We start from the raw sequence: 16,189 nt of genomic DNA on the forward strand, positions 1-16,189 counted from the left end.
ATTTCTGATTGTCTCTCGTGATCTCACACAATTATCCAGCATTAATATCCCAGATCATGCCATTCTGTAGACACTCCAGAACAGAATAGAGTTCCCTATTCAATTGACAAGAGAATACAGGGAAGGAAAAAAAAGGAAAAGAAAAAAAGAACTAGGAAGTCTGAGTGAGAACACCTGAGGCCTTACCAATCCCTCTTAGCCGGCCCCCTCACCATCGCTCCTAAGATTCATGTACAGTTACAATTTTATAAAAGAATGCTATAGAGTAAATGGAATGAGAGAGTAATGGAGACTCTTTTTTTTTCCCCTGCAGGGCAAAGGCAGAAGAATCCCTTGACAGAATCGGTTTATTCTTTGGGTTTTACAATGTTCGCTTACTTTCTAGGGAAAATGCTTTTTGGGATCTCAGTATTTTAATAAGTGTAGTCACTGGTCACACCTGCAACAAGCAATTTAAATGCTTTTTTGGCTAAACCTCCTTATCCACCTTGGAATTCTACAGGGAAAAAAGTCTTGATAAAAATCAGCTTTCTCAATTCTGTATAGCATCCTGATCATCCTTTGAACTAGGAAAGGTACAACCTGAGACAATAGGGACAATGTTAAAGCCCATTCAATAAGAAATATGGCACATCAAGAAAACCAATATTATAGTAAATAAACTTTACTTCTGCAGAGCAGCCTGAACATGAAAATACAACTGTCATCAATAACATCACAGAATTGAATACACACTTCAGAAATGAGGGTCCAAATGAGGGCATTTACAAACCTGCAGACACTCCATCTTCACACATTTTACTAGGATCACTATATGATCTGAGAAGTTAGGCAGATGTTTTCATTTCTAATCTAATCAATGATGGTGGGCACAAAGGAGACACTCAATAAAGACTCATTGAATTGATCAGAACAGACAAGAAAAAGCATCCAAGACCAGAGCCTGAATATATAATAACAGAGCTGGGATTACAATGCAAAGTGGAGCAGTAAAATGCCAGGCCCAGGTCTGTACCCTAACAACAGTGCTACAACACAAAATCAAGGAACTAAAAAATAGTCACTTATCACAAAGTAGATGGAAAGAATAATCTCTTTCTCCCTCCATCAAAGAGGAAAGTATTCCATGTGCATATTTTGCTATATAGTAAACCAAATCCTAATGAGGCAGGCAGAGCAGGGTTTCCATATTATGAAGAGGAAGCTCATTAAATCAATACACACAGGATGCCAACCCTGACTCCAAAAGGCTGGTACTTTTCTCAAAACTCTAAAACATGCTGAAATGAAAGAGTCTTTAAAAAAAAAAAAGCAACATACCTGGTGATAAAAATCATCATCATCAAAGATCTCTTCATCCAAGTCTTTCAGGTGAGCATTGGCAGGGACTTCAGGCAATATTTCCTGCATCAGCAGAAAGGGGAAGAGTGTGCAGATTTTTAAATTTGCATTTCTCTTATTAATAGTGACATACAGCCTTTTTCCTCCCTTTATGATTGTAGATAGGCTGAATTTCTTCTTTTTGAAAATTGTTCAAGTCCTTTGACCAACTACCTACTGAGGCTCATGGGCTTGTTCACTCTAAAATTTAGCAAAGATAATAGACTTTTAGCAAAGATTTCTGTTTAAAAGATTTTTATAATTCTGAGGATTCACCACGTACCCATCAAATTGGCAGAAAGTCAATGTTGGAATGGCTATGGGATGATAGACACTATAGATGGAGTTGTGAATTGGCCCAACCATCCTGAAAAACAATTTAAAATTCTTAAAGAAAAGTGGCTAAAATACCCTTTGACTGAGCAATATTCACTACTGTCACATATCCCAAGGAGGTCAAAGACTGAAAGGCTCAATATTCAAAAATTAGGAAAAAAGTAGATGCCCATCAATAGGGGAATGACTGTACAAACTGTGGCATATTAATACATATCAGTGATCTCACTGATGCATTTCCTTCAACAATCAAGATCACAAACCCCAGCTATGTCTATGTATTCTGTGGTAATAAGAACGTGATAATATTTTTGAACATGGACAATTTAGGAATTTATTTTGTTTAATTATGCATATGTTTTCAAAGGCTTTGTTTTCTTTTTAATCTTTTAAAATGGGACAGGTGAAGAGAGAAAATAAGTGTTAAATGAAAAATAAAATGAGAGATAAAAAATAATGTGAATGGAACAGGATGCTATAAGAAATAGGGGCAGCTAAGTGGCATAGTGGACAGAGCACCAGCCCTAGATTCAGGAGGACCTGAGTTAAAATCCTGTTTCAGACACCTGACACTTACTAGCTGTGTAACCCTGGGCAAGTCACTTAACCCTCACTGCCCTGCAAAAACACAAAAACAAAGAAATGACTGTATGAAATCCGAAACAGTGCAGAGCCTCCAAAACAAGAACTATAACCACTCAAAAGAGTTCGATATAGCCAAACACACAAAGAAAACCAAGTGGATGAAAAATGCGTAGTGTCCAGATAGGCAGGCAGGTAAACAATTTCTAGAGTTCATCTCTATCAGTACATATTTATCTTGTATAAAGAGACAATGAACTGAATTGGACTCAGAAGTGAACGGGAGATTAGGATATGTACTGCCTTTGGGAAAATGCAAACTTCTTTTCCAGAGACTTCTCCTTGAAACAAAGACCCATCTTTTTATATCAATATTCTTCCTGTGTTGCTACATGGCTCTGAGTCATGGAACATGATAATTTCTAAAAAATATTTTCACCTGCAAGGCAATGGATACACATGGGTGTTTGTGAGCAGAATGCAACACATGCCACACAAAGAATTAAGAACTGAAGGAAAAGATGTCATCAAAATATTAATAAAAAAGAAGATATTTTGGTCCTGTGGTGAGAGTGAGGGAAAACTGATAAGAACCCAGCAGTTCTCTCACAATGTCAAGAGAAATCAAGGAAGGTCCCTAGCATATCAAGTAGACTTCCTTGCTAAATTTATGGACATAAGAGTCAGAATACCCACACTGATGAGATTACAAATCCATCTGAGTGAGTAATGGCAAGGAATACAAAGAATACAGAATAACTTTGGAAGACTTGTGTGAACTGATGTTGACCACAATAATGTAAAGGAACACTTTTTAAAACCCATCAGAATTAAACAAAAAACCCCAAAAAACCAGGGGCAGCTAGGTGGCACAGTGGATAAAGCACTGACTCTGGATTCAGGAGGACCTGAGTTCAAATCTGGCCTCAGACACTTGACTCTTACTACCTGTGCGACCTTGGGCAAGTCACTTAACCCCAATTGCCTCACAAAAAAAACCCCACCAACAACAAAAAAAAACCATCAGAATTCAGATAGATACAATCTTAATTCTAGAGATCTGATGACAAAACATCACTATTATCTTAACTGGCGCCTAAAGTTTGCAAAGCATTTTACATGCATTTTTTCATTTGTTCCTTGATAGAGAAGCAATTGACTACGGATATAGAATGTGGCATAAGATGTCATACACAATTATTTTATACATACATACATACATATATATAAATTTAAAAATCAATAGCACTTTCTAAAAAAGAAGTGGGGGACAGGGCAGCTAAGTGGTACAGTGGCACCAGCCCTGGATTCAGGAGGACCTGAGTTCAAATCCAGCCTCAAACACTTGACATTTACTAGCTGTGTGACTGTGGGCAAGTCACTTAACCCTTATTGCCCCGCTCCCCCCTGAAAAAGGGGAGGAAATTATGGTACATGAATGTAGTAGAATATTACTGTTATAAAAAACCAATAAATATGATGAATACAAAAGAAACATGGAACGACTCCTATGAAATGATGCAGGGTAAAATAAGCACAGCCAAGAAAATAATATATACAATGCCTATAACGATGTAAATGGAAAGAACAACCACATATATAAAAATCAAAACTGGACGTTGCAAAATGAAGATAAACAAACATGGTTCCAAAGAAGAAATATGAAAAGATATCTCCCTCCTCTACTCCTACCCTCTTTGCTGAGGTGGGAGGTTTATGGATGTGGAATAATATTGCATGTATTTTCAGTTTTTAAAAAAAAAATGCACTGATTGTTTTTTGTTTTTCTATTTTAAAATTCCATGTTATATGGCATGCCTCTCTGGAATAGGGTCAGGGATAAGGATACTGGGAGAAATTTAAATGATGTAAAAACAAAATAAATCAATAAAAATTTATTTTAAAATGCTAGAATAAATGTAATAAAGTAGACTGGGCAACGAACGGTATGTCTATGGAATCACTTCTGAATATAATAAACCCAATGAAAGCATTGTATTAAGACAATCTACAACCCCAAATTTTCTCTTTTTCTCTCACACTTTCTCTTTTAAAATGTTAATTCACAAGGGGGAAGACATCTACTTATTTGATTTGCTCAATGGATGTAATAAAAATATTTAATGACCCCTGACTTCAGTCTCTTTTCTCCAGGAGTACTTCCCAAACACTACCTCTCTGCTGACAATAGTCCAAGGCAGATACTTAGTGGCTCACAAAACATATCGCCAATACTCTTTTCTAAAACCTCTAAACTTAAAAAACTGAGTCACCATGCCCCTCTCTGCAATCTCCTTTTGCTCTTTTCCCCTTCCTTGTCTATTTCTCCCTTGCTTCCAACATTTATCACCTAAGCCACAGAGAGTCTCACACTGATGCTCTGAATAGTAGCAGCACATTCGAAGATGTAGAATGCAGATATTTACCTGGTTGACAAGACAGTGTGGGTTGGGAAACAGAGTTTTCCTCTGTTTACAAGTTCAGGACAAGCCTTTGAGACAGACAACAGTTTTTTGGTTTTTTTTTTTTTTGGGGGGGGGGGGGGCAGGACAATGAGGGTTAAGTGACTTGCCCAGGGTCACACAGCTAGTAAGCGTCAAGTGTCTGAGGCTGGCTTTGGACTCAGGTCCTCCTGAATCCAGGGCCAGTGCTTTATCCATTGCGCCACCTAGCTGCCCCCGAGACAGACAACAGTTTTAACCTCTCCCCAATTGGAAATTTCTACTCAAGTGATTTTATAGGATTAACCAAAAACCTGGATTCCTATTGCTTCATGTTTCCTGGCCTCAAACCGAACTCAAAACTAAGAGCTTCCACATGAAGTTTTAAGGCTCCCATACTTCAGATGACCCATTTAAAAAACTTTTCCATTCCTCTACTCTTCTCTTCTCAATTATCCATTCAGATGGTTTTTCCACTCTACACTTCTCTTACATGCTGACTTCCTGTGGATAATGGATACCACAAGAACCTGCTCAGCTTAATTCAGTTAATTAACCACACAGATATTGTTCTCTATAAGCTGCAGCCATCCCAGAGTCCTTACCGGCTGCCCTGGCAAACTCTCAGGAACAGGCTGAGCTACTGGCTCAGCTCTGCCAAGCACACGATACATGGAACGCTTAGTCTGTGTCCTTCGGAGTAATCTCTCTTTGTCCATCAGGATATGGTCAATCTGAGTCAAGATTGAACGCTCAAAGGCACCAAAACCCTGCAAGCAAACAACATTAGCCAGTGTCAGATAATGCAGAAGTCCAAGGGTGAATACAGCAGCATCAGCTTCTCTATTTTTTTATGTCAGCAGAGGGAGGAGCAGCTGTGCTTATTTAGAACTACATCTGGGGATAGTTGGTTGGTTCTTTAAAAATCAACCTCAGAAAGACCCAAAGCTCTTTAATGGATTGGCCATACCCTATTGTAGGCAGACTTTTTCTTCCTCTAATAATTAAGAACCAATTATTCCTATAGTAGTTTTCATTTCTAGTAATTCTAAGGGAAAAACAAAATTTGTGGCTGTGGTGGTTATAGCTCTGGGCCAACGAAGTGATAAGGTCTAAAGTGGAGGGAAAGAGTTGTGAGGACCATGAGACTAACCCAATGTTTTGCATCTGCAAAGAAAGGCTGGTAGAGGAATTCTTGATTAGTATCATGTGATTTTTTTCCCCCATCCCAAGATAGCCAAAATCCCAGTTTCCTAAAACCAATCCTGCCCTACCCTAAGGGAACATGTGCCCAGGCACATATACAGACACACACATGCCACATCACCCCCCCCCAGCCCCCAAAACACGAACTTGCCTTCCCCAGCTTGCCAGAAGACAATCTGGTTTTATCATGCCATTTCTGAAGCGTGCGGTTCCTGTAGGCTGTGAAATCGGCAAAACGCTTTGCCATGAAGCCAGGATAGTCATCCATCCCCAGCTTCCTCTTGGGAGGGCCTCTCTTCTGTCGGCGCTCCTCCACCACTGTCTCTTCTTCCTCACTAGGGATCTCTTCCTCACTAGGAAAAACAAAGAGATCGGCCCATTGTTTAGAGAAGTCATCTAGTCAAAAGAAAGAACTTAATTAGGTGAACAGTCAGGGAGAACCCCAGAGAGGCAAGAGCTAGAGCTGATACCCTGCCAATCCAGCCTACCTTTTCAATAGAGCGTAAGTAGCAGAGAACAAGTGAGGTCTCCTATTTTGCTTAACTATTTCTCATATTTTAGGAAGAACACAGACAAGCTAAAGTTAAGTGTGTCCAGAAGAGGGGCACCAAAGATGGTGAGAGAACTGGACAACATACCTTATGAGAATCAACTAAAAGAAATGAAGATACTTCCTTTGGGTGGGGTGGGCGGGGCTGAAGCCCACATCTGAAAGGCTGTTATGTAGATGAGGGCCTTCTGGGACTCAGAGGGCAGAACCAGAAGCAATGGATGGAAGAAGTACAAGTTTAACGTAAAAAAGAAAAACTATTATGTTTCTCTAACTTCTATTATATAATTACAAGATCTTAAAATTGAAAAGCTAAGATGATCATTTGTTGGAAATAATATAGAGGGAAGTAAATTTGGGGGCAGGTCTAGTTAGACTAGATATGCTTGTGAGGCCCCTCTTTCAAAGGCCACATACAGAATACCCAACTCGGTTATTTCCAAGAGGTTATTCTCACAAATATAAAAAGAACACTGAGCAGTCTGGCTTTGTGGCCTAAAATAGGTGAATTTCAGAAAATTAACCAGAGGTGTGGTTGAATGGAACCGCTGGGTCTAGAGTCAAGAAGACTCATCTTCCTGAGTTCAAATCTGACCTTAGATACTTACTAGCTGTGTGACCCTGAGCAAGTCACTTCACCCCATTTGCCTCAGTTCCTCATTTGTAAAATGAGCTAGAGAAGGAAACAACAAACCACTTCAGTATCTTTGCCAAGAAAACCCCAAATGGGGTCAGAGTCAGACATGACTCAAATGACTATATAACAACAAACCAGAAACAGAAGTAAATACATGATAAAGCCTTTTTTTTTTTTTGGTGAGGCAATTGGGTTTAAGTGACTTGCTCAGGGTCACACAGCTAGTTAAGTGTCTGAAGCCGGATTTGAACTCAGGTCCTCCTGACTTCAGGGCCGGTGCTCTACCCACTGCGCCACCTAGCTGCCCTGATAAAGCCTTTTAATAACAGAGTTACATGAGAGAAAATGCTCTCCACCATCCAACTATGGAGTCTAAGTACAATCAAAGCGCTTTATTTGTTGTTTTTTTTGTTTTTTCTTTCTTGTGATTTTCCCCTTTTGTTCTGATTCTTCTTTCACAACATGACTAATGTGGAAATATGTTTAACATGACTGTACATATGTATTTTTTGTTTTCTGTGGGTTTTTTTGGTGAGGCAATTGGGGTTAAGTGACTTGCCCAGGGTCACACAGCTAGTAAGTGTCTGAAGCCAGATTTGAACTCAGGTACTCCTGAATCCAGGGTTGGTCCTTATCCACTGCGCCATCTAGCTGCCCTGTACATATATTTTTTAAAAAATAACATTAGAGTCAGCTAGATTATTACTGATGAACATCCAAAAATGGATTTCAAAAGTGTAAACATTTAAAGAATACTCCCAAATACAATTTTGAATCAAAAGTCAACATGGGCATGCGCAGCCAGGCGAGTCGTCCTTGCCGGGTCGGAGAGGCATACGGAGACAGTTGCGGGGTGTCGGGCCATTGGCGGTGACCAAGGGAGTGGCGCCATGAGTGGCTACAGCAGCGAAGAGCGCGCAGCACCCCACACCCTCGAGTACCCACTCTTTCTCAAAAATGCAAATGGAGAATACATCTCGCCATTTCATGACATTCCAATTTATGCAGACAAGAATGTGTTCCACATGGTTGTGGGAGTACCTCGGTGGACAAACGCAAAGATGGAGATCACAACAAAGGATCCTTTAAACCCCATTAAGCAGGACATCAAAAAGGGGCAACTCCGCTACATCGCCAATGTGTTCCCCCACAAAGGCTACATCTGGAACTACGGCGCCATCCCTCAGGCTTCGGAAGATCCAGGACATAAAGACCAGCACATCGGCTGTTGTGGAGATAATGACTCGATTGACATCTGCGAGATTGGAAGCAAGATTTGCTCTAGAAAAGAAGTGATCAAAGTGAAGGTCTTGGGCATATTAGTGATGATCAATGAGGGAGAGACCGACTGGAAAGTCATTGCAATCGACATCGAGGACCCTGATGCTGCGAGCTATAATGATATTAACAATGTCAGAAAGCTGAAGCCTGGTTATCTGGAAGCAACTGTGGAATGGTTTAGAAAGTACAAGGTGCCTGATGGGAAGCCAGAAAACGAGTTTGCTTTCAATGCGGAATTCAAAGACAAGGACTTTGCCATTTATGTCATTAAAAGCACCCACGATCACTAGAAGGCGTTGGTGGCGAAGACGACGGACGGAGGAGGAATCAACTGCATGAACACGACTGTGCAGGACAGTCCCTTCAAGTGCAGTGTGAAATCCGCCAGAGCAATTGTAGATACTCTACCACCACCTTGTGAATCTACCTGTGTTGTCCCCACAGATGTGGACAAGTGGTTTTATTACCAGAGCAACTGATGGCCCTTCAGGAAGATGGGCCAGCATCGCTGCATTCCCCTGATCAGGAAATCCTAGGTTCCAAAGCTGTAGCTGTTTAATGGAGAGCTTTGAAGAGGCAGCTTTATTGAAGCCAAGTTCCATGTTCACTTAGTTGTGTCTATCCAGAATGTTCGGTCCTCCCTTTCCCTGCCTGCGTAACAAGCGAATGTGTCCCCAGGGCTGGACTCTAGGTCATTGGCAAACTGTTTGTGGAGAGAGAGATGTGCAGAAGCAAGCATGCTTTGGGTGTATGTGTTGACCATACGGTAGGAAATAAAATTATTTGCTGAAGCTCAGTGGGAGATAATAGAGGTTTTTTTAAAATCCCAAAACATCTGAAACAAAACTGCCAGGCAAGTGCAGATGTTCCTACTCGACAAGAAAAAAAAAAGTCAATATGGAAATGTGGACTAATAATGATTCATGAAAGATGAAGGCATCAGGATCAACCAACACCTTGGCCCCAAGAAAGATGGCAAAAAGACAGGCAGCAGCATCAGGGAAAAAATGTGCTATAACAGACACACATATTTTGATTTTGAAAAGGGGCATTTGTGCAACCCAAACTTCAATTTTTAAAAAAGTTCCATTGATGTGTTTTGTTTTTTACATTCAAACATTAACAGATCACTCCCAATGCACGAGGACTTTTGTGTCAAAGTAAAACAATTACATAAAACTAATAGTACAATGATGTCATCTGAAAGTGTACGCAACATTCCACATCTGCAGTACCCTCCAACTTCTTTTTTAAATGAACAACAACAAAAAAAAATCTACTTTCTCTCTCATACCCTCAATCCACTAAAAACAAAACAAAAACAAAAACAAATCCCCCTTCTGGTAATAAATTTACATAGTAACATAAAACAAGTTCCCTCAAAGGCTGCATACAAAAAAAAAAAACCATGGCTTATTCTACACACTATAACCATCAACCCTCTGTCATGAACATGACAGCAGTGCTTGGTAGTCTGGTATATACTAGGCACCTAATGTTACTGATTGATTAACTGATGTTTCATCACTGGTCTTCTCAATATATTGGTCTTAATTTTTATAGCTTTCAGATGTCTGTTTTTTTGTGTTGTTTTTTTTTTTTGGCGGGGCAGTGGGGGTTAAGTGACTTGCCCAAGGTCACACAGCTAGTAAGTGTCAAGTGTCTGAGGCCAGATTTGAACTCAGGATCTCCTGAATCCAGGGCTGGTGCTTTATCCACTGTGCCACCTAGCCGCCCCCCTAGATGTCTGTTTTTACAGTGTTGTTATTGTATAAATTGTTCTCCTGGTTCTGCTCATTTCATTCATCATCAGTTTATAAAAGTTCTCAAGATCATTTGTTTTTATAATTTTGATGTTATAATATGAATTGTTCTTCTGGTTCTGCTGATTTCACTCTGTCAGTTCATAAAAGTTTTTCCAAGCCTTTTTGAAATCATGTATTTCCTCATTTCTTACGACACCATAATAGTACTCCATTACATTCATGCAATACATTTTGATAGCTAAGTATCAGCACACTTTTGCTTTGTCCAAATGAAAATCTGGGATTGTTTCAAAGCCTAGGTCAGGAGAGGGGACCAATTCCTTCTCTTTTGAGCAGCTTTATCACTGACTACCTAGGTGACCCATGGCAAGTCATTTCCTCTGCTCTTACTTGCTTCCTCACCAGCTGAATAAGATAACCTGAGGCAAATTCAAGAGCTAAACCTATGGCCCTCTGATAAATGTGGGGAAAGGGGGGCAGCTAGGTGGCGCAGTGGATAAAGCACCGGCCCTGGATTCAGGAGTACTTGAGTTCAAATCCGACCTCAAACACTTACTAGCTGTGTGACCCTGGGCAAGTCACTTAACCCCCATTGCCCTGCAAAAAAATAAAAAAAAAAAATGTGGGGAAAGGAGGGAAGAAAGACAAGTATGAAGTGAGGAACAGAGTAAGATAAAGCTAAATGAAAAGGAATAATTCCTCTCTGTCTGACAGAGATGTGAGAGTAGGGCAGTTGTTGTTGAAATAAAATCTTCCAGAAGAACTGTCCTCCTCATCATGTTGAAGAAGATGGTAATTCAGAGATTCTACAGTAATGGACCACAGGGTGCTTCACAATGCTAAATTAATCGGTCTTTTCAACAGTGAATATCTAAAACTAAAAATCCAATATGCTTTGGCCTGGCAGTCAAAGTCCTCCAAGATCAGAGGCTTTTTTGCTTATGATTGAGGGCCATGGGGTTAAATAATACCCTGAGCATACCCATTTTCCTGCTATAAACCCTGGGCCCTGCTCTTTCTTGTGTCTATGATGCCCTCTTTGTTAGCTTTCATCTTCTTGTTCGGTTCTAGAACTCCCATCCTGGGGCCCAAGCTGCTCTGACTAATGAATGCCTCACAAGACCCACTATCTCTAGTCACCCTAAACATGTTCCACATCATGATCTTATTGACCACCTTCTTGCTTGAAGCATAATTTGTAAACAAACCCTCCCCTCCATTACCAGCTCTGGAACCAGATTCTGTCTTCCTTTTTTATTTGTATCCCTAATGCTTAATACAGTACTTGGGACACAGTGTATACTTGGTGTTTTTTCATTCATTCATTCATTTTACTGAATGTTTATCTTTCCTTTAAAGCCAACCTCAGAGACTACCTCAATCCATGAAAAGTCTTCTTTGATTTCCCACAGTGAGTCCCCACTCCTACCAAACTCATTCTGCACACTGCTTATTAAAAGTACCCCCCCCAAAAGTACTCCCAGAAGAGTTATATGAACTGATACAAAGTGAAGTTAACAAATCCAGTAGAACACTGTACCCAGTACCAACAATATTGTAAGGATAATTAACTGTGAAAGACTTAGCTATTCTGATCATCATGATGATCCATGACAATTCCAAAGAATTCATCATGAAAAATACCATCCACCTCCAGAGAGCTGAAGCATGACACTTTCCCACTTTCTTTATTTTTCTTGCTTTTTGTTGGGGGGTGAAGGGACAACATAGTTATTATGGAAATAGGTTCTGGTTCACTTCCCATGTATAATGGGTGTCATTTTGCTTGCCTTCTCAATGGATTGGGGAGAGGCTGGAGGAAGAGAATTGGAAACTCAAGGGAAAAAAAAAGGTAATCCCAGATATTGATGTCTATTTCAGTTCTGCCACCTCACAGATATGCCCTCCTCCAACTCTGACCTGTAGAATATTAACTCTATAAGGGTAGGGATCAGTCCCAAAGCTTTCTCCTTCCCCAACGTCTAACTCAGGGCTCTGGACAGAGCAGATACTGACTAATCCTACAAGTCCATGAGCCATCCTGTCTTCTATGCAGAAAGACACTTATTCAATGCCATAAACATTAGGTATGTGGCTTATGCTCTCAATATGGAAAGGTCAGGGTTTCTTGTTCACAAATAATAAAATACTGCCAAGAAAGTAGGGGAGGAGCAGACCCCCTTACTCCCACCCCCAAGTCCATTCCCTCTTTACCTTTCCTTTTTAGGTTTTGTTTCATCTACGAGGTGTCTTGTGTCTGGATACTGGTAAAGCAGTTCCTCCTGAAGATCCACCAATGACCTAAGCAATGCTTTAAGTGCCTTGTGGCCTAGGAAACAGAGCATAAAATTATGACAACTGCTGATCATTCCCCAACTCCAAATGATACACAGCTCTGGCACCAAGGAAAACAGGGAGCTATTCTCTACTTTGTAACCATGTATAAGCAGAAAGGCATAATATGTCCATGTACACATTAGCAAGTCTCTGATATAATTCACTTCTACCTTTCTTGCCAATTATTAAGTTATGTGACCCTGGAAAAGTCATTTTGCTTCACTTAAGCCCTGCTTAGCTTAACTAGAAAAAGAAACTACTGCTATTTGCAAAAGCACTATTGTGATGTCCAATGGGGATGTAATATAAAATCTTTTGTAATTAAAAAATCAATATATAAATATTACCAGAATTAAACATTTCATCCTACAATCTCGGTTTCTGAAGCCTTGGTGTCTAGTGATTTACCACTCACCTCTTTAATAATGTTCCTCTACCATGTGCTTTGGCAAATCCTTGTCCCTAAAAACACTCTCCTATTTGACCCTTTTCTCCTACTAGCTATCTCTCTTCCTTACAATGTTCAACTTTACTCTTTCAGTTAATCAAAGAGTAATTTATTGAAATTCATATGAAGGGGGGAGGGGGGGCAGCTAGATGACGCAGTGGATAAAGCACTGGCCCTGGATTCAGGAGTACCTGAGTTCAAATCTGGACTCAGACACTTAACACTTACTAGCTGTGTGACCCCGGGCAAGTCACAACCCCAATTGCGCCCCCCCCCCCCAAAAGACAAAGAAATTCATATGAAGATAAAGTTAGCAGGCAGAATCAGGATTTTGAATTGTTTTTGCAGTAACAACAATGACTCTGAGTTGATGTATCCTCTCTATCACCTGATTCCCCACAATTGTAAATAACACTTTTACATAGTTAATGCTTTAATTTTTACAAAGGATGTTTCTCATAACCACTCTATGAGATGCATTATTAACTCTATTTTACAGATGAAGGAAATGAAGTGAAGTGACTTGCCTATAGTTACACAGATAATCAGTATTATAGTTTAAGATTAGGTTTCTTGATTCTGGGTTCAACACTTGCTCATTACACTGTTCTTTTGTCTATCAACTGACTGCAGTTATGAGGCAGCTAGCTGGCTAAGCCCTGGGGTAGATCAAAGATCTCAGTTATTGGATCAAAAACTTACTAGTCAACAAGTTCTGTTGGGAAACCAGAAAGTAGCCAGACAGACACCAACATTTCAAACTATATACCAAGAGAAAAGTTCCTAATGGGTACTTGATTTAGATAAAGTGTGACATCATAAACAAATTAGAGTATCATGGAAGAAAGTACCAGTCACATGACTAAAAAAGAGATAGAAAGGCTCACAAAAGGTAAAATGGACAATTTGATAACATAAAATTTAGGGGGCAGCTAGGTGGTGCAGTGGGTAAAGTGTCAGCCCTAGATTCAGGAGGACCTGAGTTCAAATCCGGCCTGAGACACTTGACACTTACTTGCTGTGTGACCCTGGGCAAATCACTTAACCCTCACTGCCCTGCAAAACAAAACAAAACAAAACAAAAAGATAACATAAAATTTAAAAGTTTTTGTACAAAACCAATACAGCAAAATGAGGAAACTGGAGAAAACCTTGTTATAGGAAGTTTCTCAGTAAGTCTCATTTATAGCCTTGACTCTTCTCAGCAATACGATGGTCCAAGATAGTTCCCAAAGGACTCACTTTGGAAAATGCTCTCCAAATCCAGGAAAAAGAACTGTGAAATCTAGATGCAGATTGAACCATACTATTTCTACTTTTTTGAGGTTTTCCCTTTTGTTCTGATTCTTTCACTGCATGACTAACCAAGAAATATGTTTAATGTGATTGTACATATATAACCTATATTAGATTGCTTGCTGTCTTAGGGGAGGATGGAAAAAAATTCGGAACTAGAAATCTTATAAAAACAAATGTTGAAAACTATCTCTATATGTAACTAGAAAATAATAAAACACTTTTATGATTTTAAAAAAAGTCTCCTTTATTTCTAAGATATTTCCCTAAATATTTGACTCAAGTGTGTAAGAATAAGAGCTCCTTCCAGAGGTCACTCAAGGCCCCCACCCCCTCCAATGAAGAGGGGATACAGTCTCTGAATTAATAGTCCAAGGCGGGGAGTAGTCTGAATGGAGACAATTTCTCTGTGCAGGGATCAATTCTTGGTCCCACTGTTTCAAGACTGTGTAAGCTGTGAGCCCCGCCATGATGACTGTCTTTGGTCTGAGAGAGATGGCCAAATGATCATCCTTTTATTAATAACCTTCTGGCCTTATTAATAAAATTATTAAATTACCCAGAAACCACATCTCAAACTTTTTAATCGTCACGCAATGGATGGAGATGGGGCAGGTGGGAAGAAAGAATTCAGAACTAAAAAAGTTTTTTTATAAGACTAGATAAAGGTAGTCTGTGGCCAAAGTATGGAAAAGAGCTACAGAATCCGAGGATAGTATACAGGAAGACTGGTGGATTTGGAGTCAAAAGGATCTGGGTTCTGATCTGACCTCCGCTGCTTATTCCCTTTGTGACTTTATGATTCTGGGTCTCAGTTCCACATCTGTAAAAAGGAGTTGAACTAGATGGTCCCTAAGTGTTCTCCCATTTCCAGTTATTCAACTCATAACCAGATGCAGCCCAGTGTAGTAAGAAGAACACTGGACCAAGATCCCAGGAAACCCGTGTTTAAGTTTGTCAGCTCTGGACAAGCTACGTTTACTTGACGTTGGGGAGCTTCAATTTAATCCTGAAGCAGTGGGATTAGAAAATCTTAAGGTCCCCAAACATACTATGCATCATATGCTTTCATTTCCATGCCAAGAGCCAAAGTTGATCATCAATGACAAGCCACAGCCTCCTGCAAAGTGCTTTTCTCTAATCCAATTCCACATGAACCACATTCCCTACAACATATTCACATTAATGTTCTAACACTCCTTCCAATACACCATGGCAAAAAATAGAATTCCATGCCTTCTCTTCCCAACTTTTCCCCTTGCCTGAATTCATCATCTATACTGGAAATAATATGATTATGATTATTTTTGAAACCTCAATATCTGACACTTTGGGGGGGGATCCCTTTACTCTGCATATTCAATGAGTCACTAAATCTCGTCACTTCTTATAACACAATTATCAGTGATATTTGTCCCTTTTGTCTCAAGGCCCTGTCGCTGATCTTTTCCACACAATGCTTATCTTCCACCTACATCACTGTAACTCCTTCTTTGCATACCCTAGATATCCTATAGCCTATATACTATCTTCAAACCATGGGTTTCAACATCCTCTATAAGTCTGTTCTACCTTCCTTTTGAGGTTCTGCCCTGCTCATTTGCCCTTATGAATCTGAACCACCGCATTCCTTCCCCTGCCAGCCTGGCAGAAACAACCCTTTATCTCTTAATACATCGGACAACTTTCTGTTACACAAGAGACAAAAATTTTACTTCAAAAATATAAATTCAGTAATACTACTCCTAGGCTTAGACCTAGTAAGTTCTGTATGTAAAAATATTTATAGCAGCTCTTTTTGTTGTAGCAAAGCAATGGAAACAAAAAAGGAGCCCACCGATTGGGGAATGACTAAATAAATTATGGTATGTGAATGTAATGGAAGATATAATTGAGTTGTCTGAAATTACTAAAAAGACAGTTTCCAAA

General features: G+C 39.8%; 1 protein-coding gene and 1 pseudogene across 1 annotated transcript in view; one reads left to right on the forward strand and one right to left on the reverse strand.

The window, feature by feature from the left end:
- AATF (apoptosis antagonizing transcription factor) overlaps positions 1-16,189 on the reverse strand; it is a 120,569-nt gene that overhangs the window by 70,102 nt on the left and 34,278 nt on the right. Inside the window, exons 5-8 of the mRNA XM_044002797.1 lie at positions 12,394-12,508; positions 6,097-6,298; positions 5,345-5,509; positions 1,321-1,404 (exon numbers count right to left, since the gene is read on the reverse strand). Coding sequence (XP_043858732.1) covers positions 1,321-1,404; positions 5,345-5,509; positions 6,097-6,298; positions 12,394-12,508 — 566 coding nt within the window. The remainder of the gene's footprint in view (positions 1-1,320; positions 1,405-5,344; positions 5,510-6,096; positions 6,299-12,393; positions 12,509-16,189) is intronic.
- Positions 8,023-9,003, forward strand: LOC122754405 (annotated as a pseudogene).

Source organism: Dromiciops gliroides, chromosome 4 (assembly GCF_019393635.1).
Source record: "Dromiciops gliroides isolate mDroGli1 chromosome 4, mDroGli1.pri, whole genome shotgun sequence".
Classification (NCBI taxonomy): domain Eukaryota; kingdom Metazoa; phylum Chordata; class Mammalia; order Microbiotheria; family Microbiotheriidae; genus Dromiciops; species Dromiciops gliroides.